Here is a 20,503-nt window from a genome sequence, read left to right as displayed (position 1 = left end):
ACTTTATGTCTTGTACAAAGAAATAACGTACGTTCTACCATGCAATGTTTGTTGAACAGTTGTTCAGGAGAGGAGAGGTCCAAATCCTTACCCCGCGGCTCTAGATCAAACGCTTTAACATCTGCTTCGCACATGGGACTAGGAGGATATAAATGCCACTGTCAAGTGATCATACCCGTCCTGAGATTTTTGTATTGATCAAGTAATCTTTTGACAATTCAGATGATAAATTATGATCTTACATTTTGTATTGAAATGATTGTTAATCCCATTGAAACATCAACTAAATACCCGTGTAAAATCAACTAATTACCTGTAACCAGCTTTGGTTAAGAATTTGTTCGTACGTATGACATACGCTTTTGTGTCTTAATAGACAATAATATATAACATAAACAACTTAAACATTTTATAGTAAAAAATAACAACATGCATACACGCAAAACTAGAAATTCAAAATTGATGTTTCTCTAAAGACTTCGAAAGATAACGATATTACAATTTTCTTCTAAACAAGCTTTCACCACAAAAGTAGATCATTTTTAATGTTTTATGCGGTATTTCATTGTAGGCTTTCAATTGAATATAATTAGAAATTAGAGTCTTTACAAAAATCTGCACAGAAGTTCAGGATCGGGAAAACCTTTTAAATTTTCGGTTTACGATAAATCCTTTTTTTTTCAAATATGGAACATAAAGAAAAGAAGAAAATATGAAACATTTAAATTGTCTCTGATCTTCTGGCTTTACCATCTAAGTCCTCGATCTCATTTATATAATTCGTCTAAAATACATTATTTAGTCGGCCTATCGTTCACAATTGTAGAATTCAAGGTAAAATATACTAGTTTCAAAATACTTACCCTCGTTAATACACAAACCACACATGTTAAATAGATATGTTTTACTTGGATCATTCTCGCCATTCCCTATTTCAAAGCAACAGTTTTGCCGTAATCTTGACCGGTATATGTTCTTACGCTTCTATATGAACCATCACAAACTGATCACACTACAGAGACATTGTAAAGTCAGATATGTGAATGTAGTATATTATTCATATTAATTGTGCCTATTGTCATAATACGCTCAATACGTGCGATATAACACAGAATTATCGGATGCAGCACATGCAGATATTACTCAACATTGTGGTGAAACAAACTGCATGTAATTAAAGGTGGTTTTGCGAAGTATTAAGGTGGAATACCACACCAACTTTTTATTTTATAGATCTTTGAGTCATCCTTTTTAAACAATGGTTTCAGCATTTTAAGGCCGATATTAGCTCTGTATTTTTTCAATGAAAAGTGAAAAAATTAATATCCAAATAAGTTGTTTTCGAGTTAAAAATTTGCTTAAATGAATGCATCATTTTGATATTTTATAAAATATGTAAAGAAAGGTTGGTTACACTTTTAATTTTTGTTAATAAAAAAATATTCATGGAAATAAAACCCATTATTTGTGAATATTTTTTAAACCTATGGTTAAAAACGCCATAAAACTAGTCAATTAAAAAAAAATTTATTTACACTATAATAATTTAAATAGTTTTCAGTTTTTCTTAATTTTTTTAATATTTGGAGATAACCCAATCAAAATTAAACTGAAAAGTCCATTAAAAATTTCACAAAATGAATAAAATGCTAATTTTTGGACCTTCAAAACGTCAGAGGCTGGATCAGGTTCCATGGAAGAGTGAGCAATCTCCTGTAACCCTTATAACACTGCTCCTTGTTATGTTCTTGGGGAAATGTTAAAATCCGTAAATGACAACTCACTGTGTAAATAATGGCCTAACAATAAAAAAAAAACGTCAATTTGCATTTGACTTGATGATGAAACATTTGAGATAAACATGTTCTATTCAAGATTTTAAAAGTTTAAAAAACAATACAAAATAGCACAAATCATGTGTTTTACCTTCAAAACAGGTTTTTATTAAACCAAAAATTAATACATCCGGCTTTTCTTTACATATCACGCCCGCCGTGTGCTCCTTGTCATGATTTTGATGTAACGGAAATATCCGCTGTCAATTTTCTGTATAAAAAATACTAACAATTATATAAAAAAGTCAGTCAGCATTTGACTCAATGATAAATTGTATTTGTTGAAAAGGTGTTGTATCAACCACTGAACCTAAAAAGTGATACCTTTAAACGAGACTGCTGATATTCCTGTTTCATCAACTTGTTTGCCAATAATTCCTTTCTTTTTGGAAATTGTTCAAACGTAGTGCATTCTCTTGCGTATCGAATTCATTGAGATATGAAAATTCCGTATGCAGGTGATGAAGGTATATTGAATTTCATAACAATTAAAATAATAATCAATTTTTTAAAGTCATCACGTTTATCATAAAGATTGGTTGCTAACGCTGTTACCATTGACATCGTTTTCAAGTAAAATATCAAAATATGAAACAGATGTTTCAGACTCTGTGGTGTCTTTTATCTCAAGCTCACCGGGATATATCGATTCGACATAAAAATGGAAATTACCATTATTAATTGACAATGCGTCGTCGATATATCTAAATGTCGAGTTGAAGGTCACAGCAAGCCTTTTCGTCTTTTCACGTATAGGATTGTGGACAAACTCTGCTTCATATGAATACAAAAAATTGGTCTGCTAGTAACAGGGCGACATTGGTACCCATGGCCATTCCAATAGCTCGTTGGAAGACCTGGTCTCCAAATGCCACATACAATGATATAAAAAACCTGGACTTTAATTTATCGTGTATGAAGTTGAAAAGTCGTAAGTTTTTAAGCTGTCGATTTTGGTAAAATTTTGTGATGACAAATTTTTTAAAACATGTATTTTATAAAGACATATATATTGACAAAAAAATGTAGGTATAATGATGATAAACACTGCTGATATCAAATAAGACTGTGGATTACCGGTACTTCATCTAGCTCATCAATACACAGGGTTTACGGTGGATATGCCCTTTTATCAGGGAATGCTTCTTCTCCTAGTCGCCTATATAATGTCATCTCCTTTCACTTCGTTTTGCATATTTAAATTAGTTTTGATGTCGACAACTGTTCGTTATATTGATAATTTTTTTCAATATACATGTATTTTTATTGAAAGAATTTATTTTTCAATGTTCTTTGAGTAGTTCCATGGCGCCTTAATCTTTCGGTTTTTAAGGTTCAATTCATACAATCACGAACAGTATCTTCTGATTTAATAGTAAAAGCAGAAAAAAGTCAATACAGTTTTTTCTTTGAATTATTAAAATAAATCATTGTCATTTCAGTAATCAGTCGTATCTTGAGAGCAAATTCTTTGATTTCTGATAACAAGAACATATAAATCACGTTAATATATATATTATAAACAGGTGTGACATAACAACAGCTTGGATCTAGTTATGCTAGAGAAATAATCGCGAATGTTTGTTTTTGTATAACCTGAAATAACAGACAGGTTATACATGTTATGATTATGCATCATGTAGCAGTATATCAAAGGCTTCCAGGTTTTTTTCCTCAATAAAGACCACCCAATTATCCAAACCAACTATTGGATGCTTTACCCTTCTGCAATTTCACAAAATGTTAGCTCTACCCTTCTGCAATTTCACAAAATGTTAATTGGTTATGTTTTGCGTAAAGCAAAATTACATATGTATATCCCTGATTATTATGAGTGTATAAAATTCAAAAAGAAAGAAAGGAAGAAAAATACCTTAAAGTTAAAACTTAAAAGCGGTTTTCAGTGATCGTTCAGTTGCAACTGAGAAAATTAATGGCAGGTACTTTTCAGTGACAAATCAGACATATTTCAGTCGCCATTAGGTGGACACATTTCAGGTATTTTTCAGTTACCTTTTCGCACCTTTCCAGTTGTTGTTCAGTCGCCATTCAGTTATTTTCAGTCGTCATTGAAGGAGTTTTCTTCGACCTTTCATTAATATATAAGTAACCATTTAATAACGATTTATGTAGTATAAATTGTATCTTTCAAGTAAGGAAATTTGCATTCAAATTATGCTGTACTGGGAAAAGACACATTGTGTTCAGTTCAGTATACAGCAAAATAAAAACGGTAAACTAAGTCCAATCGAATATTCATTAAATATTTTCAAAAACAAGTGAAAAAAAACATGCAACTTTAAAAGAAAAAAAAATTGCAAATCATCAGTTAATTATACATCTTATTTTAACTTAAACTTCATTTTAAAATGATGTAATTGGTTCCTATTATACATTCAAACAGGGCTTATAGATATTTTGCTATTGAGCAAAATTCAATTCTCACTGTTTTGTCTTTAGCAATTTTGAATTAATAAAATATATCAACTAGTGCTAATTGTAACGGGGACCGTTACAGATGTTCCCCAAACGCTCCCAACTCCATTTTGATGCCATATCCCCTGTAAGCCTCATTAAATAAGACAAACTCTGTGCATTTGAGACTTTGACAACGTTTACCCAGAAGTGTACCAAGTTCATTTAAATTTTAGCATTGCACGCGTGTGCGTGTGAATGCATATGCGTAATGACCATATCATATTGTCTACAGAATCTATATATTTTAATATACTAAATATTAAAGTATTTAATCCAAAAGTATTAAAAAAATACGCTCATTCAAGTGTATTTTTGATTTTATTCATTTCACGTGCACGCACGTGCATACATGAGCATGGTGACTATACCTTCTTGTAGAAGTCCATTACATCTATCTATGTTCTAAATCCAACCCCGTTTGGTTGAAAACCAAGGGAGTTATAGCTGTTTAAAGTTTCAGCCAATGAGATTGCAGCACATGTACACGCACGTGTATGCATGTGCATGGTGACCATACCTTCTTGTAGAGCTCTATTATATCTATCTATGTTCCAAATCCCATCCTGTTTGGTTGAAAATCAAGGGAGTTATAGCTGTTTAAAGTTTTAGCCAATCAGATTGCAGCGCACGTGCATGCACGTGTTTTCATGATTATTGCTATATATCATATTGTAGAACATCCTAAAGTATGCCTATGTTTTAAATTTCATAACATTTCGTCAAAAAGCAGAAAAGATACTGAGATTTTTGTTTCAGCCAATCAGAGCGAAGCGCACGTGCATGCGCGTGAGATCTTGCTATTTTGACCATGTCTTGTTGTCTATGCTACTAATATATCTTTATATTATGAGTTTCAAAGCATTTCATCAAAAATGTGAAAAGTTACGCCTATATCAATTAAATCGGTCATTTTACATGTTGCACGTGCACGCTCTTGCAAGCACTTGCGCGCAAAATGACCTTCGTTCCGCAAATCTACACAACATGCCTACTGACCCTAAAAAGGTTTTACCTAAGTCGGATGTGTAGTTTACAAGATCACTCCCGGACAAAAAAGTACCCAGGAAGAAGAAAAATAATAACTAGGAGACTTATTGTTCAAAGAACAATAAGAGGTCTTTCCAGCTTTTTAAGTGTTTCCGTGTCATTTGGGTTGAAAAAAAGAAGGAAAACGCCAATAAAAAAAAAAAAAAAAAAAAAATTAAAAAGTGCTGCCAGCAGGATTCGAACTGTGGACCCTCAGATTGCAAGGCGAACGCTCTATGCACTACGCCACAGGCTCCGATGAAGTTAGTGTCCGTAAACTAACAGTGTAGAAAAAAAGAAGAAATGAAAACACGTGGATTTAAATAAAAATAGAAACGCGTGAAGTTTTGAATAGTACAGAAACACGTGTATTTATTTGTTTGTGATGGAACATAGGGAGGAATAATGAATAGTTCTAAGAAAAACGATTGGTGGATATTGAAAATGGAGATTTCCTGTAAAAAAAAAACATTCGAGTTTGTTTATAGTTTGAATAGATTGAGTTAATCATACAGAGCTTAAGATACATTCGAACTTCCGTGTCGGCACTGTGTTTACAATTTGTGAAAATATAGGCGCGTTTGTTTTGACAGATATGGTGAACTCATAGGTTAGATTAAATAATCATCTCTATTTGGATTGAATTAATAGTTATGAGCATAAATTAAACTTGAAACATGCATTTCATGAAGAAAACGGTGTCAGCGAGAGCGTGGAAATTTATTTGATAGGAAAAATCCCTATTTTCGAGATTCATCCGATTAATATGAAATCTAAATAAATTTCAAATAAATTCCACATTCTAAAGAGAGCAAGAATACTTGGTATTAAAATGTCGTATTAGAGCAGGAGAATCAAATGCTATTAACAAAAACTGAAGAAATAGCCAAGCCAAGCTTTAATTAATTTTTATGCTCATCAGCACTTAAATTTTAGACAGAAAAAAAAAATGTAGTTTTCGCCGATATTGAATAGAATTTCATTATACTTAAGAGACTCACCGTAAAACTCTCAGGACACTTTCTTTGAAGTATCTTCTACATTTTAATCTGAATTTCATGTCGATGTGTGATCTCCTTTAAGCTGTACAAAATTTGTTTACGTCACTATTGATTTTTTTTTTTGAGAAAGAAAGGGGGGGGATATAAGCATTTGTTTAAGAGAGAGTTGTAAATACCTCCAAGACCTTAAGCTTGATTGTGACCTTTGGGTCAATGGGGTCAAAGGTCAAGGTCATTCATCAAGGTCAAAGGTCAAGGTCATAAAAAAAAAAACCCACTTACAGACTTGAGTTTTACACTTGAAGCTGAATCTAGGTAAAGGTTATGAATACATGTATACCTTTTTAACTTTTGAGAAAAGGTCAAGGTCAAAGGTCAAGGTCATTTTATTAAAAACCCGTAAATAAGCAATTTTGATACTTCCCAATGACCTTGACCTTTGACCTTGACCTAATCTTCAAGGTCAAAGGTCAAAAGATCTGATGCAGTTGGACCCATGTCTTTACAACTTGTCGTTAAGAAGTTTTTACTTCTTCGTAAACATCATAAACTTGCAGGGGCAATAACTACTTAAAACGGTTTACGAATTCTTTCGCACTAATAGAATGAGAAGTGTACTAAATTAGTCGCAGACATTGTTGAAGGTTTTGTACCTCTACGGTTTACGGTTTCGGAGGAGTAGCGATAACAAGGGTTTACACTGAATGGGGCACTAACTTTTAGAGGGTTCAGTCTTAGGGGACAAGCATGGAATCTCTGAAATGGGTTTAAGAGTACATACTAAAAATACAAAGATGTTTAGAATTTGGTTAAGAACAAAAGAGCTATAAAAAATGCTTAATTTTACATATTTTGAATGACCTTGACTTTTGACCTTGACCTAGATTTTAAGGTCAAAGGTCAACAAATCTTTTGCAGTTGGTCCCATGTCTCTACGCCTTGTCGTTTAAGAAAAGATCTTGATATTCGTAAACGTTGCAAACATTCAGGGGCAATAATTCAATATAGGAGTTCACGAATCCTTTCGCAATGTTTGATTGGAGAGTCTACTAAATCAGTCGTAAACATTAATAAAGGTTTGGAATCTCTGCGGTTTATGGTTTTGGAGGAGTAGCGATAACAAGCTTTTATTGCGAAAGGGGTCGTAACTCCGAAAGGGGTCAAAGCTCATATACGCAGGGTCAACTGCTAAAATCTTTTACGGAGTACATTCTTGTTGACTAAAAATCTTTTCGATAAATCTTGAAACTCAAAATCACACGGCGGAAAAATAATAAAAAAGAAAAAAAAAACAGAAGAAAATCAATAGGTCTTTCCAGAGAAAGCTGGAAAGACCTAATAATAATAAGAAACAGAGTAAAAACAATATGTTCCCCAACTTCGTTTGGGGAACATAATAACGTTTGTGTCGCGCATAGTATTGGGGTTTGAAATTGCGTAACTTGTAACACTGTAAACGACGGGCGTTGGTATTTTTTATCACTTTATCGTTTTGGCTACATGGATTTTTCTAGCAATTTGTACCAAGCTTCTATAACTTCCTGTGATGATGTCACACAACATTCATTAATAAATTTGTAATTTACAGACTCTTCCGACTGTTCGTAAAATAGGAAGCGTTCCGTAACTTGTCGTAATCTTGACAAGTTACAAGAAAAGATAGAATGTTTGATAAAGATTTTTTTTACTATATAACAGGTTCTTTTTTTAAAACTAAGTTGATAAATGAAATGTGCAAATCAAGAAGTAGTCAAATGTTTCTTTAAAAAATTATAAGCAAGCAGTAGGAGAGATTAATAGAGCGATTTTGATGTCTAGTCGGTTTTGTTACTAGGGCACAAATATGCGTATTATGGTATTTAACCGGGCGTATAACAACAATGTGAAATGTATTCTCTATTTGCTGGGAAAACTTTAAACAGATAAGATATTATTTTTTAAATGTGCATATAAATAAAATTTTGTATTTAAAGAAACATTTAAAAGTAAGCACTTTTTAAGGAAACAGGAGCAGAAATTGAATGTCTAGTCTGATTTGTTACGCCTTGAATTTTTGACGTTTAACGCTTAAACGACATATTCAATAACGTTAGAAAAGTATATTTTGACGTTAGAAAATCAGCCTCATTTCTGTGCGCGACGTAACTACAGTAAAACAAATACAAACAGTGCTTTAAGGGGGAGGAAATAAGCACCTCACTCAACTTACCTAGTCTTAGAACCCCTGTCAATCATCTGAAATTAAGCCTGGGTTTGGATACTTTGATTTGATTGACTTTTAGTTTGCTGCCGTAGTGTATATCTTGTGTACCTTGTCTGGAGATCGTACCGACCATCGAATTAACATTCAGGCTTTTGATGCCTACCGCATATGCCAACGTGATAAAGAAACAGGCAAAGCGTTCTTGTTTAATTCATAAGAATATGGCATAAGTATAATTAATCCATCAAATAATTAAATAAATGATAAAAAAAAATAATGCCTACAATCGACCATTTTAATTTCTCAAAGCATGGGTTAACGCATATTTATTCCTCCATAATTAACAAAATAAACTGACCTGCGTTGGAAGCTAGTATGGTTTACAGTCACTTCGTACACAAACCGAGTCGTACACAAACCAACTCGTATACAAAAAGTCAACTCGTACACAAACCAGAAGTCAACTCGTACACAACTCATACATAGGTTTTTCTATGTGATTAAAGGTAATATTTGCCACAGTTTCCAAATAATTGAGAAGTCAACTCGTACACAAATGTGTTTTGAGTTAACTAAATCAAGATTGTCAAATTCATTCTTAATTCTTAAATTAATTCTTAAATAAACGTAATTATCTTAAATGATTCTTACAGTGTATATTGTAAATTTAAATATTTTATTTGTTAAATATGTTGTTGAAAAACTTAATTAAAATGGATTTCTAATTGTCAACAAAATTATTATACGTAGATTTTATATTTCTAAAAAGTTTTCTGTTATGCAAGTAATGCATGTTGATGTAGAATATAATATTTCATAGCATCCAAATTTATTATGTTAAATAGTTATATAGTGTACATGTAGATAGTAAATGCGATTTAAATACATTGTACATGGTAAGAATTTAATGGTATACTGTATAACACATTTTTCTTACACTTATCTAAATTAAAAAACAGTTTTGGAAAGTTACCGCCTTGCTGACGTCTTCGATACATATAGTATCTCATAATTAAAGGATACGAAATTATGAGCATCTCGTAATTAGCGTTTGTCGCAGATTCAAGAAACCACCGCGCATGTGTTGGTTTAACGATCTACTTCTTTGATGCCTTTGATGTTCCTATCAGGGAAGTTGAATTATTTAAATATTTAGGGAAAAAACTAGGGAAAAGTAACACTTCGTGTTATCTAACATTATTTGTATAAAATTAAATCATAACGATTGTATATAAATGTTGTGTACGAGTTGACTTCTGGTTTTTGTGTACGAGTTGACTTTTTGTATACGAGTTGGTTTGTGTACGACTCGGTTTGTGTACGAAGTGACTGGACACCGCTAGTATCATGGAATTAAATAAAATTATTTTTTAAAACAAGGATGGCAACATTGTTACTGTTTACGTTGTTCAGGAGTCAAGTGAAATTTATATTTATTTATAAGGCAAATTTGTACATGTAGCCAATTCTTCGAGACATGGTGACGAAGTGACGTTATTTTTAACCAGTTTTAGAAGAGATTATAATAACATCTTGCTTTGCATTTAATTGATATTTGAAATTATGAATCCCGAAAGAAAAATGTATGATGCTGATGTTTCCATTCCCGTTTCACCCATAGGCCTAGCTGTCAGGGAATCATCTCCGATCTCCGATCTGAACCCCTGGCCATTTTTACAGACCATGCGTTATGGTAAATCACGTAGGGTTTATCTTCAAAAAAAAATATTGATTTAGACGATAATATTTCTGAACAATTTATTCTCAAAACATGGTTCTAAGTTTAATTGTTATTTACCGAGAGACTTAAGGTGGCTCATTACATCCACAGTTTATTTTAGATTTCAATACAGCACCACTTATAATGTAGATGTCAAATATCCAGATGGGGGTATTGATATCATAAATATTTTTTATAGAATTTTTTTAGTTTTTGTTTTATTTTAGTGAAATGTCTTATTTCAGGTTTATTATTCACAGAATTTCAGAACTTTCAGTATCAAATGATGGTCATCTTCTTAAGACAAGTACACACAGTGAAAATACCTCATAATACCTAATAATAATTTTATTAGAAAAAATAATTTTCTCCTAGAAAACAATTAATGTCATTATCTTTTTAATCTATGCATAAAACATTTAAAAAATGTGTTCTGAAGAGATAAGGAATGTATTTTAATGAATTACATGTGTCAAATTGAATGAAGAAAGTTTAAAGCAAATGAAAAATCCAATTTAAAAAATATTTGGTATAAAAAGTCCACTTTCAAGAGTTATCTTTCCTAATTAGCCAAGACTCAAAACACTATGAAACGTTTGACATTACATCTAAAATTCAGAATAAAGCTTTAAATTGCCAGAGTATACATTTAAATCAATAAAACAAATATATTAATTAACACCAACACAGTAAATAGCGCAATAAAATAAAATTTTAATTTCAACAAGGTTGTAGATTTTAACTCGAATTTCCTCCATACATACATGTCAGTGATTGATAGAGTTCACTGCATGCATGGCTATGAAATTGACATTACTTGTTTGGCGAAGATTTGACTGTTGCTTTCTTTTGTTTCTGCCTAAAAGCAATTCTTCTTGGTTTATGCATAATGAATCCGTTACTTTGTTTTCACTGTTTACAACACCGCATGTTTCATCTATTTTTAAAGCGTTTTAAAGGTCAGGGTCATATTATACAGGTATCTATACAACTCGTCCCCTGAGCAATTCGGTCGACACAATGGAGGTTTATTTTTTTTGTGTAGTACGTCATCAAAAAGTGGTGTAATGAGCCTCCTTAATTAATTATGACCCATTTCTCTTTTCGTTTTGCGTACACGACGTGTAATTTGAATTACTTCCCTTTTTGTCGCCAGATTATAACGACAGATTTTTGTGCTACATGTATTTCCGTTATAACATTTGATTAACAAACACGCAGTATATTGAAATTGTCGAATTCTTTAAAATATTAATTTTAAAAGAAAGAATTCTAGAAGGATTCTGTCCACAAAAAATGCTTTATTTCATGCATTTCATTTGAGCTACACATGGAAAAAACGGCTTCGTTTTACAATGTCGTAGGAAAACGCAAACAGGTAATACACTCAGGTAACATCCTGTGTAATATAGGTAGTATACACAAGTCAGCGTCGTTCCCTCAGGGCTTCTCAGCCGCTTCGATTAAGCTCCACCCCACACCAAACTTACCTGAGGAAAACCGTACGGTTGAAAACCTCGGCCTTTAAGTAATTTCGGATTGTAAGCAGGCTTAGATAATTTTTGTTTGAAAATGAAAATTGTACAAACAAAAAAATTTCTGTTTCTAGTAAATTTTTGCATAAATGAAGCTGCATTTATTGTAGAAAATCTAGACGATAAAGCGAAATTAACAAGTCCGTCTCCATTTCCATGTCACGTCATTAAAATGTTTATTATCAGAAGCGCTTATGCTGTTTTTAAAGTTGGGATGTGTTTTGAAACTTTTCAAGTCTAGTCCCCTGAAGATGTTGGAACTTTTATGAATAAAACATGTACAACTTACACAAGAAGCACAGGAATAATCTCAAAAGTTCATGAAAAAGCATATTTTCACCTTTTTTCGCCAGATCCGCAACTGCTTCAATGCCCATGCTAATGCCCGAAGCTTCCACACAAAATATATAACAGCACCTGTACATACTGAGCAGCAAGATATAATGGTTCAACCACCTCATTTTCAAGCTACAATTCATCCTATGAACCCACCTCGCTTTTCTGAGGAAATCATAGAAGAGTGAATTTTGAATTTAGTTTCGAATTTCTAGTCCATATCCCATAAACAGTGGTAGTGACACTAAAGTGTCATATATCAATACAAAAACCCAGGCCAATTATTCCCTCCAAATACACACATAAATCTATTTATTTTAATGCAATAAGTATTTTGATACCCCGGTTACCCATCAACTTGTTACTTTCTTTCCATAATCCTTTCAACACTAGAACACCTTATCTTATCCTCCTTCAATGAGTAAAAAGTCTGTAAAACAGTTTGTCGTGTGTTGCCACCTTTGTGACGTTTAATAATTTGTTTGAAATTCTCAAAAGTATTATTAATAATGACATATAATTTTTAGCAGACACAAGATATCAAGATGAGAAATAAAACCAATTTTGTAAAGGGAGATAATCCAAATTTACAGTAATTACCACTTAGATTTAACAGAAAAATCATGAAAATGGGTCTGAAAACGCCACTTTGATTGGTCAATCTCTGCCTCTTCTACCACGGTAAGACATGGAACAAAATTACCATTTACAAAGCACAGCTATACAGTATTTCAGACTTTCACATTCAAGGAGGACACTTATTGATTACAATAAAAAATTTTAAGTAAACTTAAAACATTTTAGCAATAAAATCAACTATAATATGCATTCAAACCTTAGGTTTATCATTTTTTTTTCAAACGTTTGGCGGTTCTTAATCCGAAACTATCCTCTACCACCTGTATTGAATCGTTTTTGGGACACTTCATACCTCATAAGCAAGTTCAGATGTTTCCTAGTCTAACAACTTCGATTTTTCATAAACTCCTGATCTTGCAAATAAAAATATCTTTAAAAAGCATCGTACATTCTCAATATTTTCATTGTTGTGAAATTTCAAAGCAATTTATTTATGTGACAATGGATGTAAGTGTCACGGTAGTCACTTATCATTTTTCATGAGTACATGTTGTTCATTTTCCAAATTTTTAATTTTATAAGGATGATAAAGTTTTCTTTTGAAACAAGGTTTGTAAAAATTTAAATAATATATTAAATCAATAATGGATTAAACTACTTAAGTTGTAAGATTAACAGAAATCTCTCGCAAAGAACGACGTGATTTAAGATATATATTGTATATTGAATTGAATAACCTTTCCATTTAAGATTTTGATAAAGTGGTGACCTGTATTTCAAAACTATTGCAAGTGTCATGTGCATAACTTTATTTCTGATCACTTTCATCTGTTCACAATAAAAGATAAAAGACATTTTTGAACAATGTCTTCAAACGACGATGACCTGTACCGGCACTTTGTAATGCGGTATGAAATAAAAATATTATTTAATATATAACATACCGGTATCTCACTTACCAGTGATTAACCTCACGATGCCAATCCAGAGAGCCCGATCTCTAAATGAGCTTATTAATAAAATGTGGATGAAAAAGTGAACACTTCAAAACATGTTTTTTTATTTAAATAAAATTTTTAAAAGAAAAGTGTCACTGTTCCAATATACTTCTTAATACTACCCATGTTTATATAAATGCTACATTAATTTGCCTTACATAATGTTAAGAAAAAACACTTCAAATCAAATCTGCCACCTTGGAGGTCTAACAAGCGAATTTTACTCTTGAGCAACCAATTTTATTCTTCGGAAAAATTGTATTATCTTCACCTAGATGCCTTTATAAGAAGTTTAAATCGGTTAATGATAATGAAATTCGGGATTGCCCTATAAAATATTGCGACCAATGGGTAATTACTCTGGTTAAAATCATGTCTATCGAAAACTAATACATGTACAGGTACAATGAAGCATTAAAATTACAGCTCATCATTTTCATCTAATTACTTGTGTATGTTACATACGCTAAAATATTTAGTGAAAATGTCAGTTTTAAACATGTTTAAGATTTCTTCCCCGGGTTTTCGTCAATGTCTTCCACAACCAACTTTCCCTTTTTATTCTCCTTTTTTTCTTCCTCCTTATTTTTGTTGTTGTTGCTGTTGGTCTTCTCTTCAAAAGGTACGACTGATTTCGAGCTTTTATCTTTTGAAGGAGGATTGTGTAGAGACTCTGCAATGGCAATTAAAGTAGCCATAAGAAATAGGCCACCAGCAGCACACTCCAATTTCCAACCCATCTGAAGTTCAAACTTGTCTATGGGATACCCCAAATTTACATCTGAGGCATAATTGCTTGCAGTTTTTTTAAACTGGTATTTGTACAACATAGCCCCAAGCATAATATCTAGTGCTGAAAAAAGAACAATTGCATGAATTTTTTAAATTTTATGAATGAAACATAAGCTGTAGAACCTGGTTAAAGCAAATATGCTTCTAAGTTGACGACGCTTACAACAAAGCGAATCGCTGAATAGTAAATGCACTGGATTATACATGCTGTTGGTACTAAGTCTGCATAAAATAATTTAAAATTTTCTCTGTATATTAGATAAACATTATGCAGTTTTAATAGCTCATTTAAATAGAAACGCCTATACCTAGGCAGTGTTCGAAATTCAGAATTATTTTCTGTGGATCCAAAGGACCCACAGATAAAGGTTCTATACGAGTCCATCAAGGGACACATAGGCAAAATTTAATACCATCAAATATTTTGGAAAATTAACAGTGGACACCCAACTTTGCTGTCTTGCGATAGAACATTAAGTTAATAAAATTGGAGGAGGAAGTGCTAGACGATATTAAATTGACCATTACTCTTCACATTTAAGTGAAGGTTGACTTGGATGACATATTTATATCTCAATACTACACTTAGCATTCTTTGTAAAAATTATTCCATCAGCTGATAACACGGCACATATATGGCAGCAATTTGAATAAGTCGCTCGGTTTACAGGAAAGAAACAAATATTTTTTAGGCTCTCTTTCTCAGAAAATCCTCATCAGCCCAAATATATTATTTCAAGAGTCCTTCCGTTTGTACGTGGGCACAGGACCAACGTACGTTTCAATATAATTATGTCTTGACGTATTTAAAATATATCGCCACACATATATCGCTTCGTACCGTCTCTGTATGTATGAAGTTTTGATTCGAGTTCGCCTATAACTTCACTTTTAGTACAAACAAAAAAGATATGTATGTGGAAATTTATTTAACATATTGAATACACTTTGCGATCGGGTGCCTAGGATGAGAAGGCATTCATTTTTTGTCGAGCGATCACATCCACCAATAGCCCAATGTACTGACAAGTAGACGAAATTTCCAAGTCAAATGTATTTATAAAACAAAAGTCAACAATTGATGTAAAACAAGGTCAGCCAAAACACGACTCAGAGAGAGGTCTTATTTGCAACCAAGATAAAGTAATATATAAGAAATGCCAAGTCTCTTTCTCTGTTAGTATCTCCCGAATATTCCATCTCAATACATGTACTAGTATATTGAAATAAGTTTTTCGTAAATTCCAAGATCGTTTCTTGTTGCTCTCTATTTCAAGAAATAAAACTTACATGTACACATGAGAGCTGTAATGGCAACCATTCTACTCAGCAGAAGAATGACGTAGTTGCTTATACGTCTGTCAATAAAGGTTGACATAATCAACAGTACGATGCTTATTGCACCAACTCCTATTGCTGTCAACTCCATCAGCTTAATTGGTTCTTTCCATTCTGTGTAAAAATAATCTTACATGTTAATTAAACTGTTATGAGTTAAAAATGATATTCAGACGCACATTTTCAGATGTACACGGTATAGATAAATATGGTTTACATGGCTGCTCAATGAGTTATAACAAGTTTTTAATTGGGCAGGGAAAACGATCATCTTAAAAAATTGTGTGTTTCCCCTTTCCTGATCGACTGGCTAAAATGTATTGAATCAAAACCTTTGTTAACTTCCAGGTAACCTTTTTATACCCCCCGCTTGAAACTAGATGAAATTTGATGAAACTTTCACAGAATCTTTATTACATATTGCCATTGTGCACCTCCTATTTTACTTTTTGATCCGACTTATATTTTGGGTTTCCAGGACACAGCAAAACATGGACTTTTCAGTTATAACTATATGAAGGGGGGGTATCATTTAGTGAGCTCATCGCTCACAGTACCTCTAGTTCATTCTAGTTTCATTTTTTCAACGTATTGTGAAAATCCATCAAAGATGTTTAATGTTTTCAGGAAACAAAAATTAATTCCACCTATATTGTACTTACCGGCGAAGATTCTTAATTCTTAGTCGGGAGTGGGCAAACTTACATTATTTTTTGAATGATTTTGAAGAAGAATGTACAGTAACAAAACTAGAGGTACTGTGAGCAATGAGCTCACTAAATGATACCCCCCGCCTCCCATAATGTCCATGTTTTGCTATACATTGTTTTACGGTAATGTGTAAAGAGGAATAACTCGTCCCATCAGATGTTATCTAGAAGCTTCTATTTGAGTCATAGGTAAACATATAATGGCAATGTCCATGTTTTGCTATGGGAAACCTTAAATACGTGTCGAATAAAAAAGTAAAATAGGAGGTGCACAATGGCAATATGTAATAAAGATTCTGTGAAAGTTTCATTAAATTTCACTCAGTAGTATAAGAGGAGTTGCGGATAAGAGATAAAGCGTAACAGACGGACGGACGGACAGACGGACGGACGGACGGACGTACAGACGGACGGAAATCCCGATCACTATATACCCTCCCACTTTTCAAGCGGGGGGTATAATAATTACGCATGCTAATACTCGATTTTTAAATCGTCAAATTTATATTTCATTCAAAATAAAATCTTTATAAAAATGCGTCTTGTGTCCAAGTTTGTGTTTTACAAACCTGTGTACTTCTTAGAAAATACTGGTGGAAAGAATTGGCCAGTTTCATCCACTTTTTTTGTAAAATCCCAAAGAGAACCACTGGCTTGAATTTTTTGAAACACTGGAACATGAGGTACTTTCCAAGCAGCATCAATTTGGTCCCAGACAGGATAAGCCACAGCAGCTATATGTACAACTAGAGCAATCCCAGTAACAACTAATGTTGATATTTTTAATGGGGTAAATCCTGATTTAGGACCCTTCATACCGCGAATTCAGATTCACAAATCTTCTTTTCAGTATGAGACTTGGATAAGGTCTACGGCTTTTTATACCTTCCTATAATCGATGAAATTTTAGATATTGGTACATACATGTATATGTCGGTCGATATTTAAATACTTCGACTGTAATTGTACATTAGTTAACTTACATATGCAGCACTGTATGTCTGTTTGTAAATACTTTTGAATGATAGTTCTTTGTGAAAAGCGAATGCGTTTATAAAGAGCATTTGGCATGTTCTTGATGAACAAAATATATAACATGCATAGTAATTGTTTATTATACCCCCCGCTTGAAAAGTGGGAGGGTATATAGTAATCGGAATTTCCGTCCGTCCGACTGTCCGTCCGTTCGTCTGTTACGCTTTGGGGTACCCATCTCTTATCTGCAACTCCTCTCATACCACTAAAGGAAATTTAATGAAACTTTAACAGATTCTTAATAACATATTGCCATTGTGCACTTCCTATTTTACTTTTTGATCTGACATACATTTTTGATTTTCCAGAGCAAAACATGGACACTGCCATTATATTCATATGGGAGGCGGGGGGTATCATTTAGTGAGCTCATTGCTCACAGTACCTCTAGTTTATTCTCAGTAAAAAATAAACAGCTTTCAAGTTGCGCACATGTACTCATTAATTACCGAAATTGAGCACAAGATTTACATGCCGACAGCTATGTAATTCTCTAAAAAAACTCGGTAGTTAAATGAACATTATATGCTTAAAAAGAACTTTAGAGTTCAGTTTTCTACATGTACAACAAACAGGAAAATGACTCCTATTTAAAAATGACCAAATACACCATGAACAAAGTTGAAAGGAGGATACTGCTGATATCAGGGATTGGGTCACTGTGTTTAACGAAATCTTTTTCTGACGAACATTAGAACTCGCAATTTAAATGATACATAACTATACTTAAGTTTCTGTCCATAGAACCTTTTCCCGTTCTCAGCACAAATTGAAAATCGCACAATAAAAACGTCTCAGTGGTGGTTATTAAAAATTTTATTATGTTCCCCAGAACACAAATCAGGGGACATACCGGTATTGAAATTGCTTAACTTTTATTTTGACCGAGCACTTTCTCAACGATCTCTTCAACAATCTAGTGAAAACTTGTAGAATTTATAATCAGCAGTTAAAGAAGTGTGTTATATATATATTTTTATTCCACAAATTGATCAATGTGGCCATAATAAATAAAAAATGAAAAAAAAAAAATTGTAAAAAAAGAACATCAAATCTGTCATTCCTTAGGTTGTTCACACTATTCCAAACCAAAATAAGTAGAGTTCATTTTCCATTTTCTCCATTCTTTTATAGAAATTCATTGATGTTTAGATTCAATCAAATTTGCTTGTATTTTAGTTTTTGCTTGTCATTTACGCTGGATAATTATTTTACGATTGTTTATGCCTCTCGTATATAAACAGGTTCCAATATTGCCATATGACTGCCCAGGTGATTTATATTTCTGCATTAGATTACTGTTCAATAGATATTGGATCTCCAATATTTTTTATAAGATAATGTTTTGTATGCTTTGAGTTGTATGATTTATGAACCTCGCAGAAATCATATCCCTTGACGTTTTTCATGCTAATTGTTAGGCCATTATTTACACACTAAATTGTCGACGGATTTTTCATAAATTTTCCTGATTATGACAAGTAGCACACGGCGGGTGTGACCGTTGACAAGGGATGCTCACTCATCCATGTCATCCGATCCCACCTCTGATATTTTAGAGATCCTTACGCGTGCTTGCTCTGCTCCAAAAATTTAATTATTTATTGGACTTTTGAGCTTGAATACTGTTTGTTATCTCGTTATTTTTTATCTTGCCAAAACCCGCCAAAGTTTCTCTTTATCACATGTTTCAGACATACTGGTAATAGTTATTGTATATTTATTATGGTGTATCCGGAGTTATTTGGACGAAGGGCGGTGACGAGTGCGAAGCGCGAGTCTCCGCCCTTCGTCCAAATAAATCAGGATACACCATAATAAATGTTCAATAACTTTCTTGTATCATGGCCAATCAAACGTCATGTCACAGATTTTCAGCATGATTTTTAATTACACCAATAGAAAATGTAGTTTTTGTCAGGTGACCGCATAGATAATCTCTCCTTTCTGTCAGTATTTTTGATAAACATCTTACGTGCGTGTGTTCATGAGAAAGGACGTCGGATTGCAGCATCCCAACACCCCCCCCCCCCCCTCCTGGATTTTAGAGTGTGGTGCAAGGGGTTTTTTTCCTTGTCAACTGTTTTTGGAGGCCCCCTTTCTTTTAAATGTAGCTACGGACTTAAAGTGGCCGAGGTGTGATTCTGTGCATGAGTGCTGGGGGCACCGACCTGGAGCGTCCCCCCTTTCATAAATTGCTGGATCCGTCCCTGGATTGTTAATGAAATTCACAAGAAAACCTTTGGATATCAAAGAAGAAAAAAAAAGTTGAAGAAGGTAAATTCAAAATCAAGAAAAAAGATACCCGTTGATCATTTGACATATTCGAGCTGTTGTATTCACGAAAACGCTGTGTCAAGGTCAATTACTCTTCATCTGTGGATGCAGTACAGCGTATGCCCTATATTACAATAGGTGGGATATTTTAATATATTTCTGTGTGGAATTCATGTCAAGAAATTGATTTCTCGTTGCTGTGGATTGAATATTTGAAGAGCTCCGTAAAATCATTTCGTAGTTTGGGATATATATATATACGTACTGTAATTTATGTGAAAGACCTTTATTTCACTTGCAGAAATTTTGCATTTGTATATTACAATGCCCATTCATTCTGTAATTCAGATTCAATATACATGTAATTTAAAATGATGAAATCGCCTTGGTGTTCAATAATTTATTTACACGGCACAGTTTTTGCTGGCTCCGCCCATATACACGGCACAGTTTTTTTTCTGGATACGCCCATCTGTGTGTCTCCAGTTATTGTACACTTGACTTCAAAGGAAAAACACCGCAGCCATGATACAATGTACTTTGTAATGCGGGCTTCATATTTAAACGGCTTTGGCGAAGACAACAATGCGCTAATACATTAAATAAATGGGAATCTAAGAACCAAGCTTTGTGATACACG

General features: G+C 33.2%; 2 protein-coding genes across 2 annotated transcripts in view; both read right to left on the bottom strand.

Annotated features, from left to right (window-relative positions):
- Nucleotides 1-20,503, bottom strand: part of LOC134243140 (putative uncharacterized protein DDB_G0293878) — a 476,688-nt gene that overhangs the window by 327,439 nt on the left and 128,746 nt on the right. The gene's annotated exons all lie outside the window — the stretch shown is intronic.
- Nucleotides 14,139-15,921, bottom strand: LOC134243144 (uncharacterized). The gene is made up of 2 exons (XM_062725378.1): nucleotides 15,794-15,921; nucleotides 14,139-14,564 (listed from the first exon to the last, which is right to left on the bottom strand). Exons 1-2 carry the CDS (start codon nucleotides 15,879-15,881, stop codon nucleotides 14,215-14,217), a joined length of 438 nt encoding a protein of 145 aa, XP_062581362.1. The 5' UTR covers nucleotides 15,882-15,921; the 3' UTR covers nucleotides 14,139-14,214.

This window comes from Saccostrea cucullata, unplaced genomic scaffold, assembly GCF_032062105.1.
Source record: "Saccostrea cucullata isolate Sc308-1 unplaced genomic scaffold, CSIRO_AGI_Scuc_v1 ctg161, whole genome shotgun sequence".
NCBI lineage: Eukaryota > Metazoa > Mollusca > Bivalvia > Ostreida > Ostreidae > Saccostrea > Saccostrea cuccullata.
Note: the sequence above shows the minus strand (reverse complement) of the source record. Positions and strands in the feature narration are given on the sequence as shown.